Below are 15710 nucleotides of genomic sequence, written 5' to 3'. Positions count from 1 at the left end.
GACACAGGGAGATGGGGTGCTATCTTCCTTGATGTTTATTTACATTTCAAAGACATAGCTCCAAGGCCTTTAACAAAGATAATCCTGGGTTGTAAAACTAACAAGAGGTTTATTTACTTTTTAAAACCATTTGCATGCATCTCAAAGGGACAGAAAAAAGGATTTCAGTTACAAGTTTTCTCAAGGAAATGCTCTAAGAAAAGAGGGGAGGAAAATCTTTTCCCCTTTTTGAACCAGGGAAAATTCAATTTTTAAATATTTGTATTTACTCTTACAGGAAACTATAAAACTTAACAATTTAAATCAAAATGACAATTTTTTTCTGAGAGTTTGGTTTTGTTTTCCTTGACAAATAATTTTAAACTTCATCAGGGAATATATAACCTCAGAGAATAGGGAGGAAATTTTATTGGAAATGCATATTATTATAAACATAATTTAAAAGTTTGGTGCTGGCTTCAAAGAAGAACGGAAACAGATCCAAATACATAAGAATTGAGTATATGTTAAAATAGTTATTTCAGGGCTTCCTTGGTGGAGCAGTGGTTGAGAATTCGCCTGCCAATGCAGGGGACACAGTTTCGAGCCCTGGTCCGGGAAGATCCCACATGCCGCAGAGCAACTAAGCCTGTGCGCCACAACTACTGAGCCTGCGCTCTAGAGCCTGCGAGCCACAACTACTGAAGCCTGCGTGCCTAGAGCCTGTGCTCTGCAACAAGAGAAGTCACCGCAATGAGAAGCCCGTGCACCACAATGAAGAGTAGCCCCCGCTGGCCGCAACTAGAGAAAAGCCCGCGTGCAGTAACGAAGAGCCAACGCACCCAAAAATAAATGAATACATAAATTTATTTTTTAATTGTTATTTCAAACAATGGAGATAGTTTGGAATGTTCAGTTAATGATTTGAGAAAATAAGGTTAATGGTACATGAATTCAGCATGTAAATTTAAAAAGTAAACCATCAATTACCTAGAATATAAATAAAAGATTTTAAAGAACATAATTTGATATAGCATGAAACAAAAGGCAGAAACCAGAAAGGATATAACAGAAAGTTAAAACACAAACTGAGAAAATATATTTAATAATTACGAGACACAGATTTCACACTCTTGATAAACTGCTCTTACAAATCAGTTGAAAGATGAACATCTAACATGCAATAAAAATAGAAAAAGAATATCCTGCTGCAGCTTTTCATTCAATCTACAATGCAGTGGACTGCCAGATGCCTCAATATTCTATTTACTATTGCAAAAGAAAATATATGGACAATTAAACTATGACATATCATTTACTTTAAGATGCATTACAAGATCCAATTTCAGAGCTGTTAAAATACGAGAAAAAATGCATGTCTTAGAAATATTGAAATGTAATTATAAAAGAGAAAGTACAGGGACTTCCCTGGAGGGTCCAGTGGTTATGAATCTGCCTTCCAGTGCAGTGGACACGGGTTCAATCCCTGGTCGGAGAACTATGATCTCACATGCCGCAGGGCAACTAAGCCCAGGTGCCATAACTACTGAGCCCGTGCATCACAACTAGAGAGCCCACGTGCCGCAACTACAGAACCCATGCACTCTGGAACCCGTGTGCCACAACTAGAGAGAAGTCCACATACCGCAATGAAAGATCCCACCTACCACAACTAAGACCCAATGCAGCCCCCCAAAATTTTTAAGTAAATACTAAAAAAGAAAGTACAACTAGTCACTAAGTATATGAAAAATATGTAACATCACTAGAAATCAAAGAAATATTAAAACAAACATGAGACACTATTTTGTCTACAGTATTTCAAATTTCATTTCCTTTCAAATGTACTGCCTTAACTAAAACCCCACCTAGAATTTTCCCCAATTTTATTTCCTTCATACCACTTATCCAAGTGATTTCTATTTGACTGGTCCCAGGAAATGACAGTAGAATAAATTTGTAGAATGATGCTATTCATGTGGTCTAGACAGGAACTACTTTTAGATTTAGAGTAAATGTAACTTTTGAAAGTTTAGAAAGTAGGAAGATTTGAGATGGCATTTGTGGAGATTTGGAGTAATAGTATCATTATGACTTTTTTTTCTAGATACTAAATAGAGCCAAGGCTGAGTGAGAGAACACATTTTCAGCTTGTTAAGAGTGGACAGTTCAATGAGACAAAGAACTGACTAGACTGAGGCAGGGGTTATTGATTATGGAGCTGTAGATTGGTAGCTTGAAAATCTGATGGGCATTCAGTTGGTGTAAATTTTGTTTGCTAGAATGATGACTTGTAATAGTTTTCTATGTGGTACTTGGTCAGTGGTTTTTCAGCTTGGGATAGACTTCGTTGCACTGGATGACAAATGTGAACAAGACTTTCTAAATGGTAAATAAACACGATTGTTACTCATTTTCTAAGACTGGATTGAAAAATATGTCCCTTAAATTCTAATAATATGTAGAAGCCTGAAATGTAGAAATGTGAGATGTGAGATATAAAGCAAAATTAAGTGTTAGTATTGTGGCACAGGCAAGGTTTTAAGGAAAAGTAAGTGAAAGTGAATGTGATTATCATGGTAGTTTACCTGTCAAACAAGTATGATAGATTGATATTAAGGTATCACAGCCAAAATAGTCAGAACTAGATTGCCACAGGTGACTTAGTCTGCCATTGTTTTGTACTTTCTTTTGTACATTTCTGTGAATCATGGCTAGAAGGAAAATTAGAGTGCAATCTAATAACTCTTCCCTCAAACATGAGGCAGTTGGTGCATTCAGAGATTTACTTTGCTGTTATGTGTAGAATGGAAATAAGGGGAGTTCAACTGGAGCATGAAAACTTGTCACAATGTTATTAAAAACAATGTAGATTTGAGGGTATTAGACCTACTCTGTAGTCCATCTCTTTATTTTCCCCATTAACACCTTTATCTACTTGTTTTCCTTGTCACTGAAATTACTCTTCATTAGCTCAGTTGTACCCATCCCAGTCTCTGTGATTTTCCTCCTACCCGAAGCTACCACTTCTGTAAAATCTTCCATCCTCTATTGCTGTTTCTTGAGTTTACATTTTCATTTCTACCCACTTTGAAATTTCTGTTTGTAAAATGCTGAATAATTACGTCTGCCTATTATTAGCTTTTCTCCCTTTTCTCCACATTTGTTTTCCCAAACAAACTAGATGGGGAAGAGTCACTTTGATCTTGAGAGACTCCTGAAACCAAAAGTCAAATATATAGTATGACATTTGTATCTTAGTCCAATTCTATTAGAAATCTGTTCAAATGCTTATGGTATGTTCAATATTTTCATTTCTAGAAGACTGCAAAACTCATGACCTAACAGAGAGAATCCAGGACAACCAAAACAAATATTTGCCACAAGTTGCATTCAACAACAAAACATTGACTTCAGAGAAAGTTAATGCTTTAGGAAAATCATCTAATATGAGCACAAACTTTGTTTCTTCAAGCATAATGCCTTATAAATATGACTTATATGGAACAAGTTTGAAAAATACTTCAGTATCAATTAGTAGTAATAGAAACTTTTCAAGAAAGAAGCCTGATGTGTTAAATATACATGAGAAATTATTTGTTATTAAGGAGGAAAAGTCTCATACTCAAGAGGATTCTTATGAAAATAATCAAAATGAGAAAGCCCTTGATTGTAATAATGGTATTATTCAACACCTAAACATCCAAACTTCAGAGAAGACGTTTAAATATAATAATGGTGGGAAAGCCTTAGAGAAAAAGGCTGTGATAATCCCACATAGGCAAATTCATACAGGAGAGAAACTCTGTGAATATAATGGACATGAGGAAAGTTTCTGTGAGAAGTCCTCTCTTTTGAAATGTCATGGAATCTACGTGGAAATGAAGCAACATGAAAGCAGTCAAATTGAAAATAATTGCAGCAGAATGTCACAGTTCACTCAACTTCAGAAAAATCAGAGAGGAGAGAGGCTATTCAAATGTAATGAATGTGGGAAAACATTCAATCACAAGTCAAACCTCACAGTGCATCAGAGAACACATACAGGGGAGAAGCGCTATGAATGTACTAAATGTGGGAAGTCCTTCCAACAGAAGTCAATGCACATGGTCCATCAGAGAGTTCACACAGGAAAGAAGCCCTATGAACGTAATTTATGTGGGAAGACCTTCAGTCACAAATCAGCCCTCACAGACCATCAGAGAACACACACAGGAGAGAAACCCTACAAATGCAATGAATGTGGGAAGTCCTTTTACCGAAAGTCATCCCTCACTCAACATGGGAGGACTCACACAGGGGAAAAACCCTATGAATGTAATGAATGTGGGAAAACTTTCTGCCAGAAGTCAGCTCTCATTCAACATCAGAGAACTCACACAGGAGAGAAACACTTTCAGTGTAATGAATGTGGTAAAACTTTCTGTCAGAAGTCAGCCATTGTTATACATCAGAGAACTCACTCAGGAGAGAAACCCTTCCAGTGCAATGAATGTGGAAAATCTTTTCGTATGAAGTCAACTCTTACTAAACATCAGAGAACTCACACAGGGGAAAAACCCTATGAAAGTAATGCATGTGGGAAGAATTTCTGTCAGAAATCTTCCCTCACTAATCATTTGAGAACTCACTCGGGGGAGAAACCTTATAAATGTGGAGAATGTGGGAAAACTTTCTGCCAGAAATCAACCCTTACTAATCATCAGGGAATTCACATAGGGCAGAAGTCCCATGTGGCACAAACTGGCTATGTTTTTCCCAATACTCATTTCCTTTTTTGTGTGGATACACAACTAGTTAAGATTTTCTAGCTTTCCCTTGATCCACATGAGGTTATGCGATCAAGCTCTGTATCAGAATGTGGGCGTAAGTGATGTACATTATTTCCAAGCCCATGAAAGACCTCATTTGGAATCCTTCCTACATCCCACTCTTTCCCTGTCAAAGATCATCCTCAGGACAGCTTGGGAGTGAGGCATTAGAGATTACAGATTCACAAGTTGGAAGAAACCAGGGTCTCTGAATGACTTCCTGAGCAGAGCCCTCCCTTCTCTACCATGACCCTTAAGTCTTTTCAGGAACAAGAAATAAACTTGCATTGTGTTGAGCCATCACATGTTCAGGTCTATTTGTTGTCATAGCTTATCTTAGCCATCCTGTATTTCATATAGCCTGTGAATCTAATGATGGAGTGAGAAACACTGTATGTCAGAGAATTCAGTAATAGAGAAACCCCTGTCAATATCCTGCATTTTAATAACCCTTCATCAGCAAGTCAAACATTTTGTAAATCAGATATTTACCATGAAAAACCCCAAGATGAAATGGCTGTAGGAAGATTTTCACAAAGACACAGATTTTACTGAACATCAGATAATTGAGAGTAGAATAAAACCTTATAATATCAAAACACATTTCAAAATTTGTATATCAGAGAATATGTGACAGCAGAAAATTGTCAGCTTTAGAAATGTCAGGGAGGCTTCCCTGGTGGCGCAGTGGTTAAGAATCCGCCTGCCAATGCAGGGGATGCAGGTTCGAGCCCTGGTCTGGGAAGATCCCACATGCCGTGGGAGCAACTAAGCCTGTGTGCCACAACTACTGAGCCTGGGCTGTAGAGCCCGCAAGCCACAACTACCGAGCCCATGTGCCACAACTACTGAAGCCTGTGCGCCTAGAGCCTATGCTCCGCAACAAGAGAAGCCACGACAATGAGAAGCCTGTGCACCACAACGAAGAGTAGCCCCCGCTCACCGCAACTAGAGAAAGCCCGTGCACGGCAACGAAGACCCAACGTAGCCAAAAATAAATAAGTTCATTAAAAAAATGTTGGGGGAATCTTCATCTGGAAATAATCTAATTCTAGAAGCAAGGTTTTGGATGCAGTACCAAATATCTTATTAGAAATATAACACAGTATGTTTACTTAGTCATGCTCACCATGGAATATGTAGCTTTAAAAAAGGCACAAATGAGTTGAAGCATCAGAATAGCAGCTTTCAATGTGTATGTAAATAGCCTCTGAGCTATGTCAGGCTGATATGCATAATTATGCTCTTTAACACTTATTTCATGTATGTTTGATTTTTGTTTCAGACCCCAAAATAATCGTAGTGGAATGATGACGCTTACCTAAATAACTTTATTTATATCAGGGTTTCTTACACTAAATACTATTGTTGTTTCATCATATATTTACCCAACATATACTTTAGAAGACACATTGAATGCATAAAATGCCACATATCCTGTGTTCTTTACTCTTTGGTGACATATATAAATGGGTATAAACATTGTTACCAAACTGTCCTTTCAGTAAATGACCCAAACAATGTTTAATAGAATCAAGGTTTACTTAAAGTATGCAACGAACCAGTACACAATTGTTTATAACACACATCTGAGTCAATGTTCAAAAGTAGCCTTGAACATTAGTACTTATACTTTACAGATTAAAAACAGCACTTGTTGAAGAAGTTACCCCCATTTTATATTTTTTATATGTCTAAGTGATATGCTTATATAAATTTAGGTGTGAAGCCCAGATTTTATGTGAGCTAAGAACTATCTGTGTTTGTATTTAGTGTGGTAGAATGCCACAGTTTTCTTCCTTGAATTATGTGACATGGCATTGTTTTCTCAGACAAGCTGTTCTATTTCTGCCACTTATCATTTGTGTGACCTACGTAGTGATTCAATCTCTCTGTGCCTCAGTTTCCTCATTTGCAACATGGAGATACTATTACCTACTTCACAGATACTGAATAGTTTGACTTGGAGTGTTCTGTTATCGCCAAAGGCATTTATGTTCAGAACTTGAACTTTAGAAATAAAATTGTCTATCATTCCATTGTTTGAAAGGAATTTCTATTTGTTGATACAAGAAGATTCTTTTTAGAACTTTCCATTTTGTCAGGTGTCTTCTCTTTAAAACATATGAAACAAATATGTTTTAAGTTAAATTGAATGATCAACTGACCCCCTTCTCTTACTGCTTGATTAAATATGGTGCAAAGTAAAGACCCAACTTTGTTTTTTTCCAGATGAATAGCCAGTTGATCTCTCACCGTTTGATTTATTCACCCTATTTCACTGATTTGAAACCCGTTTTTAAATTGTATGCAGGACTTCCCTGGTGGCGCAGTGGTTGAGAGTCTGCCTGCCAATGCAGGGGACATGGGTTCGAGCCCTGGCCTGGGAGGATCCCACATGCGCGGAGCAACTAAGCCCGTGTGCCACAACGACTGAGCCTGCGCGTCTGGAACCTGTGCTCCGCAACAAGAGAAGCCGTGATAGTGAGAGGCCCGCGCACCGCGATGAGGAGTGGCCCCTGCTTGCCACGACTGGAGAAAGCCCTCGCACAGAAAAGAAGACCCAACACAGCCAAAAATAAATATAAAAATAAATAAATAAATAAATAAATATGTTTAAAAAAATGTATGCAGAATTACCCTTTGAAGTGGCTATTGTATTTTTAGGCTCTGCATTCCTGTCCACATTATTCTGCTGGTGCATAACCCAGATGGGCCAATTATAGGACACTGCCTGCCTTGAAAGGAGTCCTTCAAGCTGAAATGAAAAGATGCTAATCAGCAACGTGAAAACATATGAAAATACACAGGACACTGGTAAAGGTGAAAATAAACTTAGAAAACTGTAACTCTGTATTAGGATTGTCTGTTACCCCCTCAAATATACAGAAGTTAAAGGAAAGGAGTAGTACAAATAGCTACTGTAACTATATTCTGAGTGGATTTGGTGTGTGTGTGTATGTATGCCATATTTGAATAAAACATGCAGTGTGGAAATGTACAGCATTTTATGTGAGTATGTAGGCATATATTATCTGACAGGACACGTGAAGTCCTTAATCAGGTAAGACATTATTAATAATGAGATGATTTTATGAAAGAATATTTATAAATTTGAGCATGTGATTTTTCCCCATCTCAGTGATTACCTCTGGTGCCTGACTCCTAATGAAGTCACTGGGAAAACTGCTTATCCGGGGATTTCCAGCGAGGCTGAGGATCTTTTTACTCCAGCTGACTAAAAAATCCTCTTGATCCTGGTAAAGTTGACTCAGTTTATACTGAGGTTGGGCCTGGGTAAAAGGTGTCAACCACCCTTAGTACTGAGGAGAGGTATTTAAGAACAGGAACATGAAGGCAGAAGCAAATAAGATTGTCAAGTCTGTCTGGTGACAGCAGCCCATCATTTTCCAGTCTGACCCTGGGCCACTATGTGTCCAGCCAGAGTAGCCAAGCCTGCCAGGATGGGTCCCTGCTGAAGGCGGCTGTCTTGCTGCACCCAGCACTGTGGTTACGGGTGTGGACGGTGGAGCCAGTGTCTGAGTCTGTTATCCCAACTCCAGCTCCTGCTACCTGTATGGCCTTGTGTCACTGTGTCCTGATCTAGGCCAAGGATTGGACGCCTCTCGTTGGGATTGCTTTGGAAATTAGAAACCATATGATCTTAGGAAGTTTTTGCACATCCCTCCCTATGTGGGGGCAGTTTTCTTCTGGCTTCCCAGAGAGTGCTCACTGTTGTGTACGCACGCGCGCGCGTACAGACGGCTGTGTGCTTATTGTTGTGTACGCACAGACACGCACACCTGCAGAGTGACGTTAAATAAGGAACTATGGGGTGGGATCAGAAAAGGACATGCCTGAGGACATCCCTAGAAATACGTGCTAGAATCATCCCCACTGGGCAGGTGGGGGGAGAGAGACAGGCCTTGAGAGACCCAAGTGTTACCAAAACGCAAGTCCATGTGCCCAACGCACAGTGAGGCCAAACAATACCAAAACGCCGGAGTTAGGAACAGAGAAAGGTTTATTGCAGGACCATGCAAGGAGACGGGTGGCTCATGCCTTTAAAAAAAAACGCCGAACTCCCTGAAAGTTTCAGCAAAGCCCTTTTACAGGAAAGGTGAGGAAGGGGCGTGGTTAGTTGTTGCAGACTTCTTGGTGTCCGATCCTTTGTTCCTGAAGTCAGGTCATAGGTCACGATGTTCCTTTAAACCTCCACCGAAACAAATGTTACTCTGTTCTACAAGAAAGGGGAAGGTCGCAAGGCACAGCTTTCACCCTTCGAGGTCCAGGCCTGGCTGAGAGAAGGGGGTCCCTGCGCGGGGGGCGGGGGGCGGGTTACCCTGCCCCAGAGCGTTCGTCCAGCACCCAGTCTGGGTCCTCCCACCAGTGCCCAGGCCTGGCTGAAGAGGCAGATCTCCAGATCCGGGTCCCCAGACCCTGCCCAGCCGTCATCGCTGAGGGAGCCAGGCACCCAGCACCCAGCTGGCCCTCAGGCTCCTCAGGCTGTCCAAACGGTGGGGGCCAGGTCCCCCAGACTGTGTCCCATGCAGCCTGCCGCTGCCATTAGGTCGCAGAGGCAGGGATGGGGGAGAGGTTGGCTCACCGCCGCCTCAGGGCCTGAGCCCGGCCAGTGGGCGTCGTGGCGAGGGCTCTGGAGCCCTGCAGGACACACCCCCAGCCTGTTCCCTGGGCCCCCAGCTCACCCGCCAGCCCGAAGCCGGGGAGCTGGAGGGCCCCAGAGAGAAAGAAGGCCGGGATCTGCCTCTTACCTCACTCTCCACCTGACGACCACCACTCCCCCCGAACACTGGCTCAATGCCCCCACTAAGGGTCGCTCATTGACAGTTGCTCACTTGCGGGCGGGGCCCACTGTAGCGCGGACCAATGGCTGAGCAGGACCTCTAACCCGGCTCTAACCGTCCCGCGTTAATGGTCTCCCGGTAACTGTTGCCTGGTAACAGCGTGGGGGAGGTGGGTAAAGCTCGCGGCAATGGCCTAGGGATGCACACTGCAGCACGCTATTACACTAGGAATTATCCAGGATGGAGAACAGGTAAAATGGGGAATTGAGTCTGGAACCCAGGTCTGCCTCCTCAGAGCTGCACACAGACCCTCCCCGGAGCGGTGGAGAGGGCTGTGAGGTGTGACTGTGTGAGATATAGGGTTGCGTGGAGAAGGGGTGAGCCGTCGGCAGCCCAGAGGGCTGTGGGTAGCGGTGTTGTCTGAGGAGGGGATTCAAGTAAGGGGCCCCCAGGAAGTGAAGTCACCTCCTTGGCAACAGACCCCAACAGAACTCTGAGCCCCGGGAGCCAGGCACACACGTTCTAGCGACAGCCCCACAGCCGGCTCACTTGGCTGGAGACGCTTCACAGAGACGGATGTTCTCCTGCTCTGTCCTGACTTCCCAGGGTTTTTGCTTCAGGAAACCCCTGAGTGGGAGGTTTCTCAGGTGCGTTAGGCGGTTCAATGCTTAACCTGGACGACTCTGGTCCTTTACCAGGAGGTTCCTAAGGGAACACGAGGTGGCCTAGAGCAGGCCAGTCCAGGCCCGGCCGCGTCTGGGAGCCCTCCCCGGGCAGCCTCACGTCCCTGCATCTCCATGTGGGGGGAAGGGGGACTTGAGGGGAGGTTTCCCCTCTGGGCAGGAACGGGTGGATGGGAACTTGGTCAGCTGGTGGTCCCGTCATTATCACACTCAAGCACAAGGGTGAGAGAGGATTCCTGAGGTGCCTCTTATCTGTGCCAGCGTGGATCCAAGGCCCTCAGGTTGTCATCATTTTTCCCTCCTTGGAGGAGGTCTGTGCAGAGAGTGGTGTGCGTGTGTCTGCAGTGGAGATGGCTGGTGGGTCTGAGGGGCAGCGCAGGCGGCAGGCAGGGCTCTGAGGCTTCCTGCCTGGCTGCTGGGCACTGTGTTCACAGGACTCCACACAGGAGATCGCACAGGAGCCGGTCCATGGCGCCCCCTGCTCCATCTCCCTGCAGGAGGGGCAGGAGCCCCACACCAGCAACAGAGCCCAGCGCAGGCTCAGGGTGAGTGCCAGTGAGGAGGAGACTGCACACCCAGGAAGCCCCAGAGCCGCCCTGCCCCTCCCCTGGGTCCCTCCTGGCGTCCTGCTCCTAAAGGAATCCGGGCCCCCAATCTCCTCTCCCACCCGCCCTCACGGCCCAGGCCCTGCCCGGTCCAGCTATAAAGTCACTATCCACATATATGTGGGAATCTCAGAAAGAGATTTTCATAGGATTCCACTTCATTATTTTTTTTTGGCTGCGGTGGGTCTTCGTTGCTGCGCGCGGGCTTTCTCTAGTTGCAGAGAGCAGGGGCTACTCTTCGTTGCAGTGCTCGCGGGCTCTAGAGCACAGGCTCAGTAGTTGTGGCGCACGGGCTTAGTTGCTCCACGGCATGTGGGATCTTCCCGGACCAGGGCTCAAACCCGTGTCCCCTGCATTGGCAGGCGGATTTTTAACCACTGCGCCACCAGGGAAGCCCCCACTTAATGTTAAGTCAACTTTGTTTCTGCATTTTTCTACAGATTTTCCTCTTTTAACTCCATCCTCAGGTGTCCATGTTGGCCTGACTAACCTGATCCCTCCTGCCCCAGGGAGACTCTGTGTTCTCATCCCCAGAATGGGATGTTTTGATAACAATCACAGGGATGATGCAGTTAATACAGGGGGAGCTGTCAGTACTGTGCTACAAACTGCCCTGAGATAGTAACACATGTAACCATCGCCCACCGCCAATTCACTTGTGAAGCCAGAACCTTTATTCTGCTGAGGGCACTCCTGTCCCACCTCTTGCCTCAAGTCCCTGAGGCTTGGGGATTCGGTCTCAGCTCCAGCCCCAGCCCTCCTGGTGTCCTTGACGCTGCCTCTGACTCATGTCCCTGCTCTGTTCCACCCCAGGGGGAAAACGTGTCCACAGGGGACAGGAATGAGACCTGCATGGTGTGGAGCGTCCAGGCAGGCAGGCTGGAGAAGCTGGTGGGAAACCTGGTGCCTGCCTTCCTGGGCGGCGTCCCCTCCGACCTCCCCACATTCCTGGGCACCTACAGGGCTTTCCCTACCCCCCAGCAGATAGTGGAGCTTCTCTTCACAAGGTGAGCACTCTGCTCCTTATGGGACATTGGTGACTCGGCCACCTTCTAGCTGTGACATGTGGGAATGTCACTCCACCTCTCTGAGCCTCAGCTGGCCCCTCTGCACACTAGGGTAAAGAGAGGACCAGCCCCCTACGGTGACTGTAGAGACCAGCGGGTCCTTCACGGAAAGTGCTTTCTGCGGGCCTGGCCTGTGGAAAGGTCTGCTGGAGGGGCCGTTGTTGTGCTAATTCATCATGTCCCTCCTCCCCATGAGGAAGCCTCTGCCTCAGTTGTCACTGTGCCTCTCACCTTGGGATGAACTCTTCCCAGTTGAATGGTGATGGGTGATTCCATTAGGGGTGCCCTGTCCTGGGTGGGTGAGAGCAAGGGTTCCTGGGAGTGGGCAGTGGGGCCCCAGGCCACTCAGATGTGTGCGATGGGGCTGGTGGGGCTCATTCATTCTTCACATATAGAGGAAGGCCCACTAGGTGCAGGTGCTTTTCTAGGAACACCCATCATTTAATGCATCGAGCAGACAGCAGTCCTGCCCCTCAGGGCTTCCGTTCTACCGGGGGTCACACTGTCACACTAGGCATCACATCCAGGTGTGTCCTCAGGACAGTCCATGTGACGCCTTCTTGGCCTCCTCTAGTTATGGATGCATCCTCCCTTACTCTGATGAGGACGGTGGACCCCTGCACCAGCTGAAAATGTGAGTGGGCTTTGTATGTATTCTTTTTTTTTTTTTTTTTGCGGTACGCGGGCTTCTCACAGCTGTGGCCTCTCCCGTTGCAGAGCGCAGGCTCCGGACGCACAGGCTCCGGACGCGCAGGCTCAGCGGCCATGGCTCATGGGCCCAGCCGCTCCGCGGCATGTGGGAGCTTCCCGGACCGGGGCACGAACCCGCGTCCCCTGCATTGGCAGGCGGACTCTCAACCACTGCGCCACCAGGGAAGCCCTGTGAGTGGGGTTTGGTTCAAGAGGGAAGGACTCCCTTCTCCAAAGAACTGCATGGAGATGTGGGGTCTGTAGATGGGCAGGGCTGGCAGAACCCTGGATCCCACTCATCTGATGGTTCGTGCTGAGGGCAGAGGTCCGAGGGCTTCTCCTGGAAAAGAGGAAAGGAGTCCAAGAGCGCTGCGGACGGGGCTGGGGTGCTGTGAGGAGCATTCGGGAGGTCAGAGGCCAGAGTCAGCCCCTAAGAGAGTCCACACCCGTCCCCTCTCCATCCCAGCCCTGCCTCCACCCCCCATTCTGGGACCCAGAACCCAAGGTGTGGAGAGCATCCGGCTCACTGGCTGGTGGATCTGGTTAGCAGTGGTGCTCAGCAGTGGTGCAAGTCCATTTTTAATATTTTTTATTACATATACTAAATTGTTTATTCTATGATATGAAGTTCACTTAAAATAAAATTTAATAGTTTGATTATTTTAAATTGTACATGTAAATGGCAGTAAGTACATTCACAGTGTTACATAACCCCCTCTAACATCTATTCGAGAACAGTTGTACCCTTTTGGTCGCTGAATAATTTTCATTCCAGGAACACACCACAGTTGGTTTTCCTTATATCTGTTGATGGACATTAGGACTGTTTTACCTTTGGGCTCTTGTGAATAGTGGTGCTCTGAATACTTGTGTACCAGCATTTGAGTGTCTGTATTCACTTCTTTGGGGTATTGATTGATCTAGGAGTGGAATTTTGGGGTTGACTGAAAACTGTATGCCTGTCCTTTTGAGGATCTGCTCAAGTCTTGTATACAGTGGTTTTTACAATTTGACAATCCCCCAGAATTTAGGTGTACTATTCACTTCTTCATCTATGTTGCAATTTCCTCTCTCTCTCTCTCTCTCTCTCTCTCTCTCTCCCTCCCTCTCCCCGCCCCCCTCTCCCTTCCACCTGGTCTCTCACCCGGGGGAAGAAGTCTATATGTTATGAGATGCTGACTGAAGAGGTCCCCGTGGCCTGGCACCGAGGGAGACCAGCAGACAGAGGAGCACCTGGGTCCTGACTCGAGTCCACAGCCCCAAACCCCTGAGAGACACTGGCAGAGGCCTCCAGCTGAGTCCTGTTCAATTCCTGGCCTACAGATGGTGTGAGATAATGTTTGTTGCTTAAGCCACTAAGAGTGGCTAATGCTGTCGCACACAGTGGATCACTCACACGGCCATCAAGCACCAGGCCCTGGCCCTGCCCTCCCTACTGTCCCCTACTGTCCTCCCAAGCTCCCACCAGCCACACTGGCCCCCTTCTGACTTCCTCTCTGGCCAAACACATTCAGCTTCTATGTTTCGTGCCTTCTTCTAGGCTAATTCTCCCCAGATGTGTGCAGGGCTGGCTCCTTCTCGTCTCACTGCTGGGAACAGACATGTCACCTCAATGCAGCCTTTCCAGATCCCCTCACCTAGTGGACCCCAGGACCCCGTTGTGGCACCCTGCTGTTTTTCGATATAGAACTTGCTGTTTTCTTTCTTTTGTTTCTGTATTCTTGGTTTTGTCTATTTTCCCTTCCAGACTGTGAGCTGCTAGAGGGCAGGGACCCTGGTGGTTCTTTTCATCATGGCCCCCATTTGAGGGCTCAGGGCACAGCTGGTGAATGAGTAGATAAGAGGCTCCATCCTGCCACTGACAAGCTCAGATGTTAGAGATGGATGCTAATAAGAGGAGGTACAGGCCAGGTCAGGGGCAGGGGAATGTTCAGGAGTCCAGGGGACACTCTCCTGGCCCCAGCTGCTCCAGTAGAGCACACTGGACACATCATTCCCCCTGATGGGAACCACTCATACTACACACCAAGCAGGGAAGCCACAGCACAAAACATACCTTTGTTTCAGAGAATTCAGGACATCAACATTCCTTGGGCCCCGGCATGTTGGGGCCCCCCCGGAAAGGGGCCCTCTTGTCCACATTGGCCCTGTGGTGTCCAGTTCCCTTACAAGGACTCCTCAGCACAGCCAGTGCAGTGGTTCTTGCCTCAATTTCAAACGAGGACCCTGATGGTCTAACAAGGGGGAATTTCTTTTAGTCCAAGGAAGAGTGATCCAGGTTTCAGTTATTGTCTTTCTTCTTTTCCATTTTTCACCATCCAAAGGTCCACTCCTTCCCTGACCCCATGCCCCATGGTCCCTTCCTATAATGTGTGAGTGTCGGTGTACACTTGTGTGGACATGCAGAGGAATCTACTCCACATGTTCGGGGGTGCTAGGAGTTCTAATTCCAAAGCAAGCCCTGTGGGAGGAGGCAGCCCTAGCCTAGGAGGTCCAAACTCTCACTTCATCTCAAGACTCTGCCCCTGCCCAGTGCCCTCAGTTTTCCCTGCCCCTTTCTGGCCCTCAGTTTTCCAATTGTACAATGATGGGTTAAAAAAAAAAGACGTTCTAAAGCCTGCACACAGTCTGACTAGCCTTCCACATCCCTGGGCTGGGTATGTCTTGGTGATACAAGCACCCTCAGGCATTCCTTACAGGTTGGAGTCACCCCAGTGGCTCTTGGGTCCCTCTGACCTGCAGCCAGGAAGGGGTTTCAGCCTCAATTAACCTTGTGCACTGAGGAACAAGGGACAGTTCCCCAAGATGTGCTGAGGCACTGTAAGTAATAGAAGATGACATGGATGCGGACCAGGCCAAAGAATGGGATCTTCAGAATAGATGAGCCACCTTCAACCTTGCGACTGCCGTGGTACCTACGAGGACGTTTCTGAGATGGGGATTGTCACGTCAAAGTTCACACCGTATTTCAGTGCAAAACCAATAGTTTCCTTAATATTAGATTTCCGTAATATAACAGAAAACCCAGAACAATACAGGCTTAGACAAGAGGCAGAGTTTTTCCTTTCTC

The 15710-nt window shown here is 46.2% G+C and overlaps 3 protein-coding genes across 9 annotated transcripts in view; 2 read left to right on the top strand and 1 right to left on the bottom strand.

The window, feature by feature from the left end:
- Positions 1-7098, top strand: part of LOC117198134 (zinc finger protein 33B-like) — a 76960-nt gene extending 69862 nt beyond the window's left edge. The window contains 1 exon segment of the mRNA XM_049696670.1: positions 3993-7098. Within this exon segment, the coding sequence (XP_049552627.1) occupies positions 3993-4790 (798 nt within the window). The 3' untranslated portion in view covers positions 4791-7098.
- LOC101287519 (zinc finger protein 33B) overlaps positions 1-15710 on the bottom strand; it is a 346100-nt gene that overhangs the window by 102543 nt on the left and 227847 nt on the right. The gene's annotated exons all lie outside the window — the stretch shown is intronic.
- Positions 12496-15710, top strand: part of LOC125960958 (ral guanine nucleotide dissociation stimulator-like) — a 57789-nt gene continuing 54574 nt past the window's right edge. For 3 of the 4 annotated variants that reach the window (XR_007471165.1, XM_049696669.1, XM_049696667.1), the window contains exon 1: positions 12496-12965. Coding sequence is in view for 2 of the 4 variants with exons in the window: in XM_049696669.1 (XP_049552626.1) it covers positions 12905-12965 (61 nt within the window). In the remaining 2 variants the exon portion in view is untranslated. The remainder of the gene's footprint in view (positions 12966-15710) is intronic. The other variant, XR_007471164.1, reaches the window with a different exon arrangement.

Source organism: Orcinus orca, chromosome 14, assembly GCF_937001465.1.
Source record: "Orcinus orca chromosome 14, mOrcOrc1.1, whole genome shotgun sequence".
In the NCBI taxonomy this organism is placed as follows: domain Eukaryota; kingdom Metazoa; phylum Chordata; class Mammalia; order Artiodactyla; family Delphinidae; genus Orcinus; species Orcinus orca.
The sequence above is the reverse complement of the archived record's forward strand: the minus strand, read 5'-3'. Positions and strand labels throughout refer to the sequence as shown.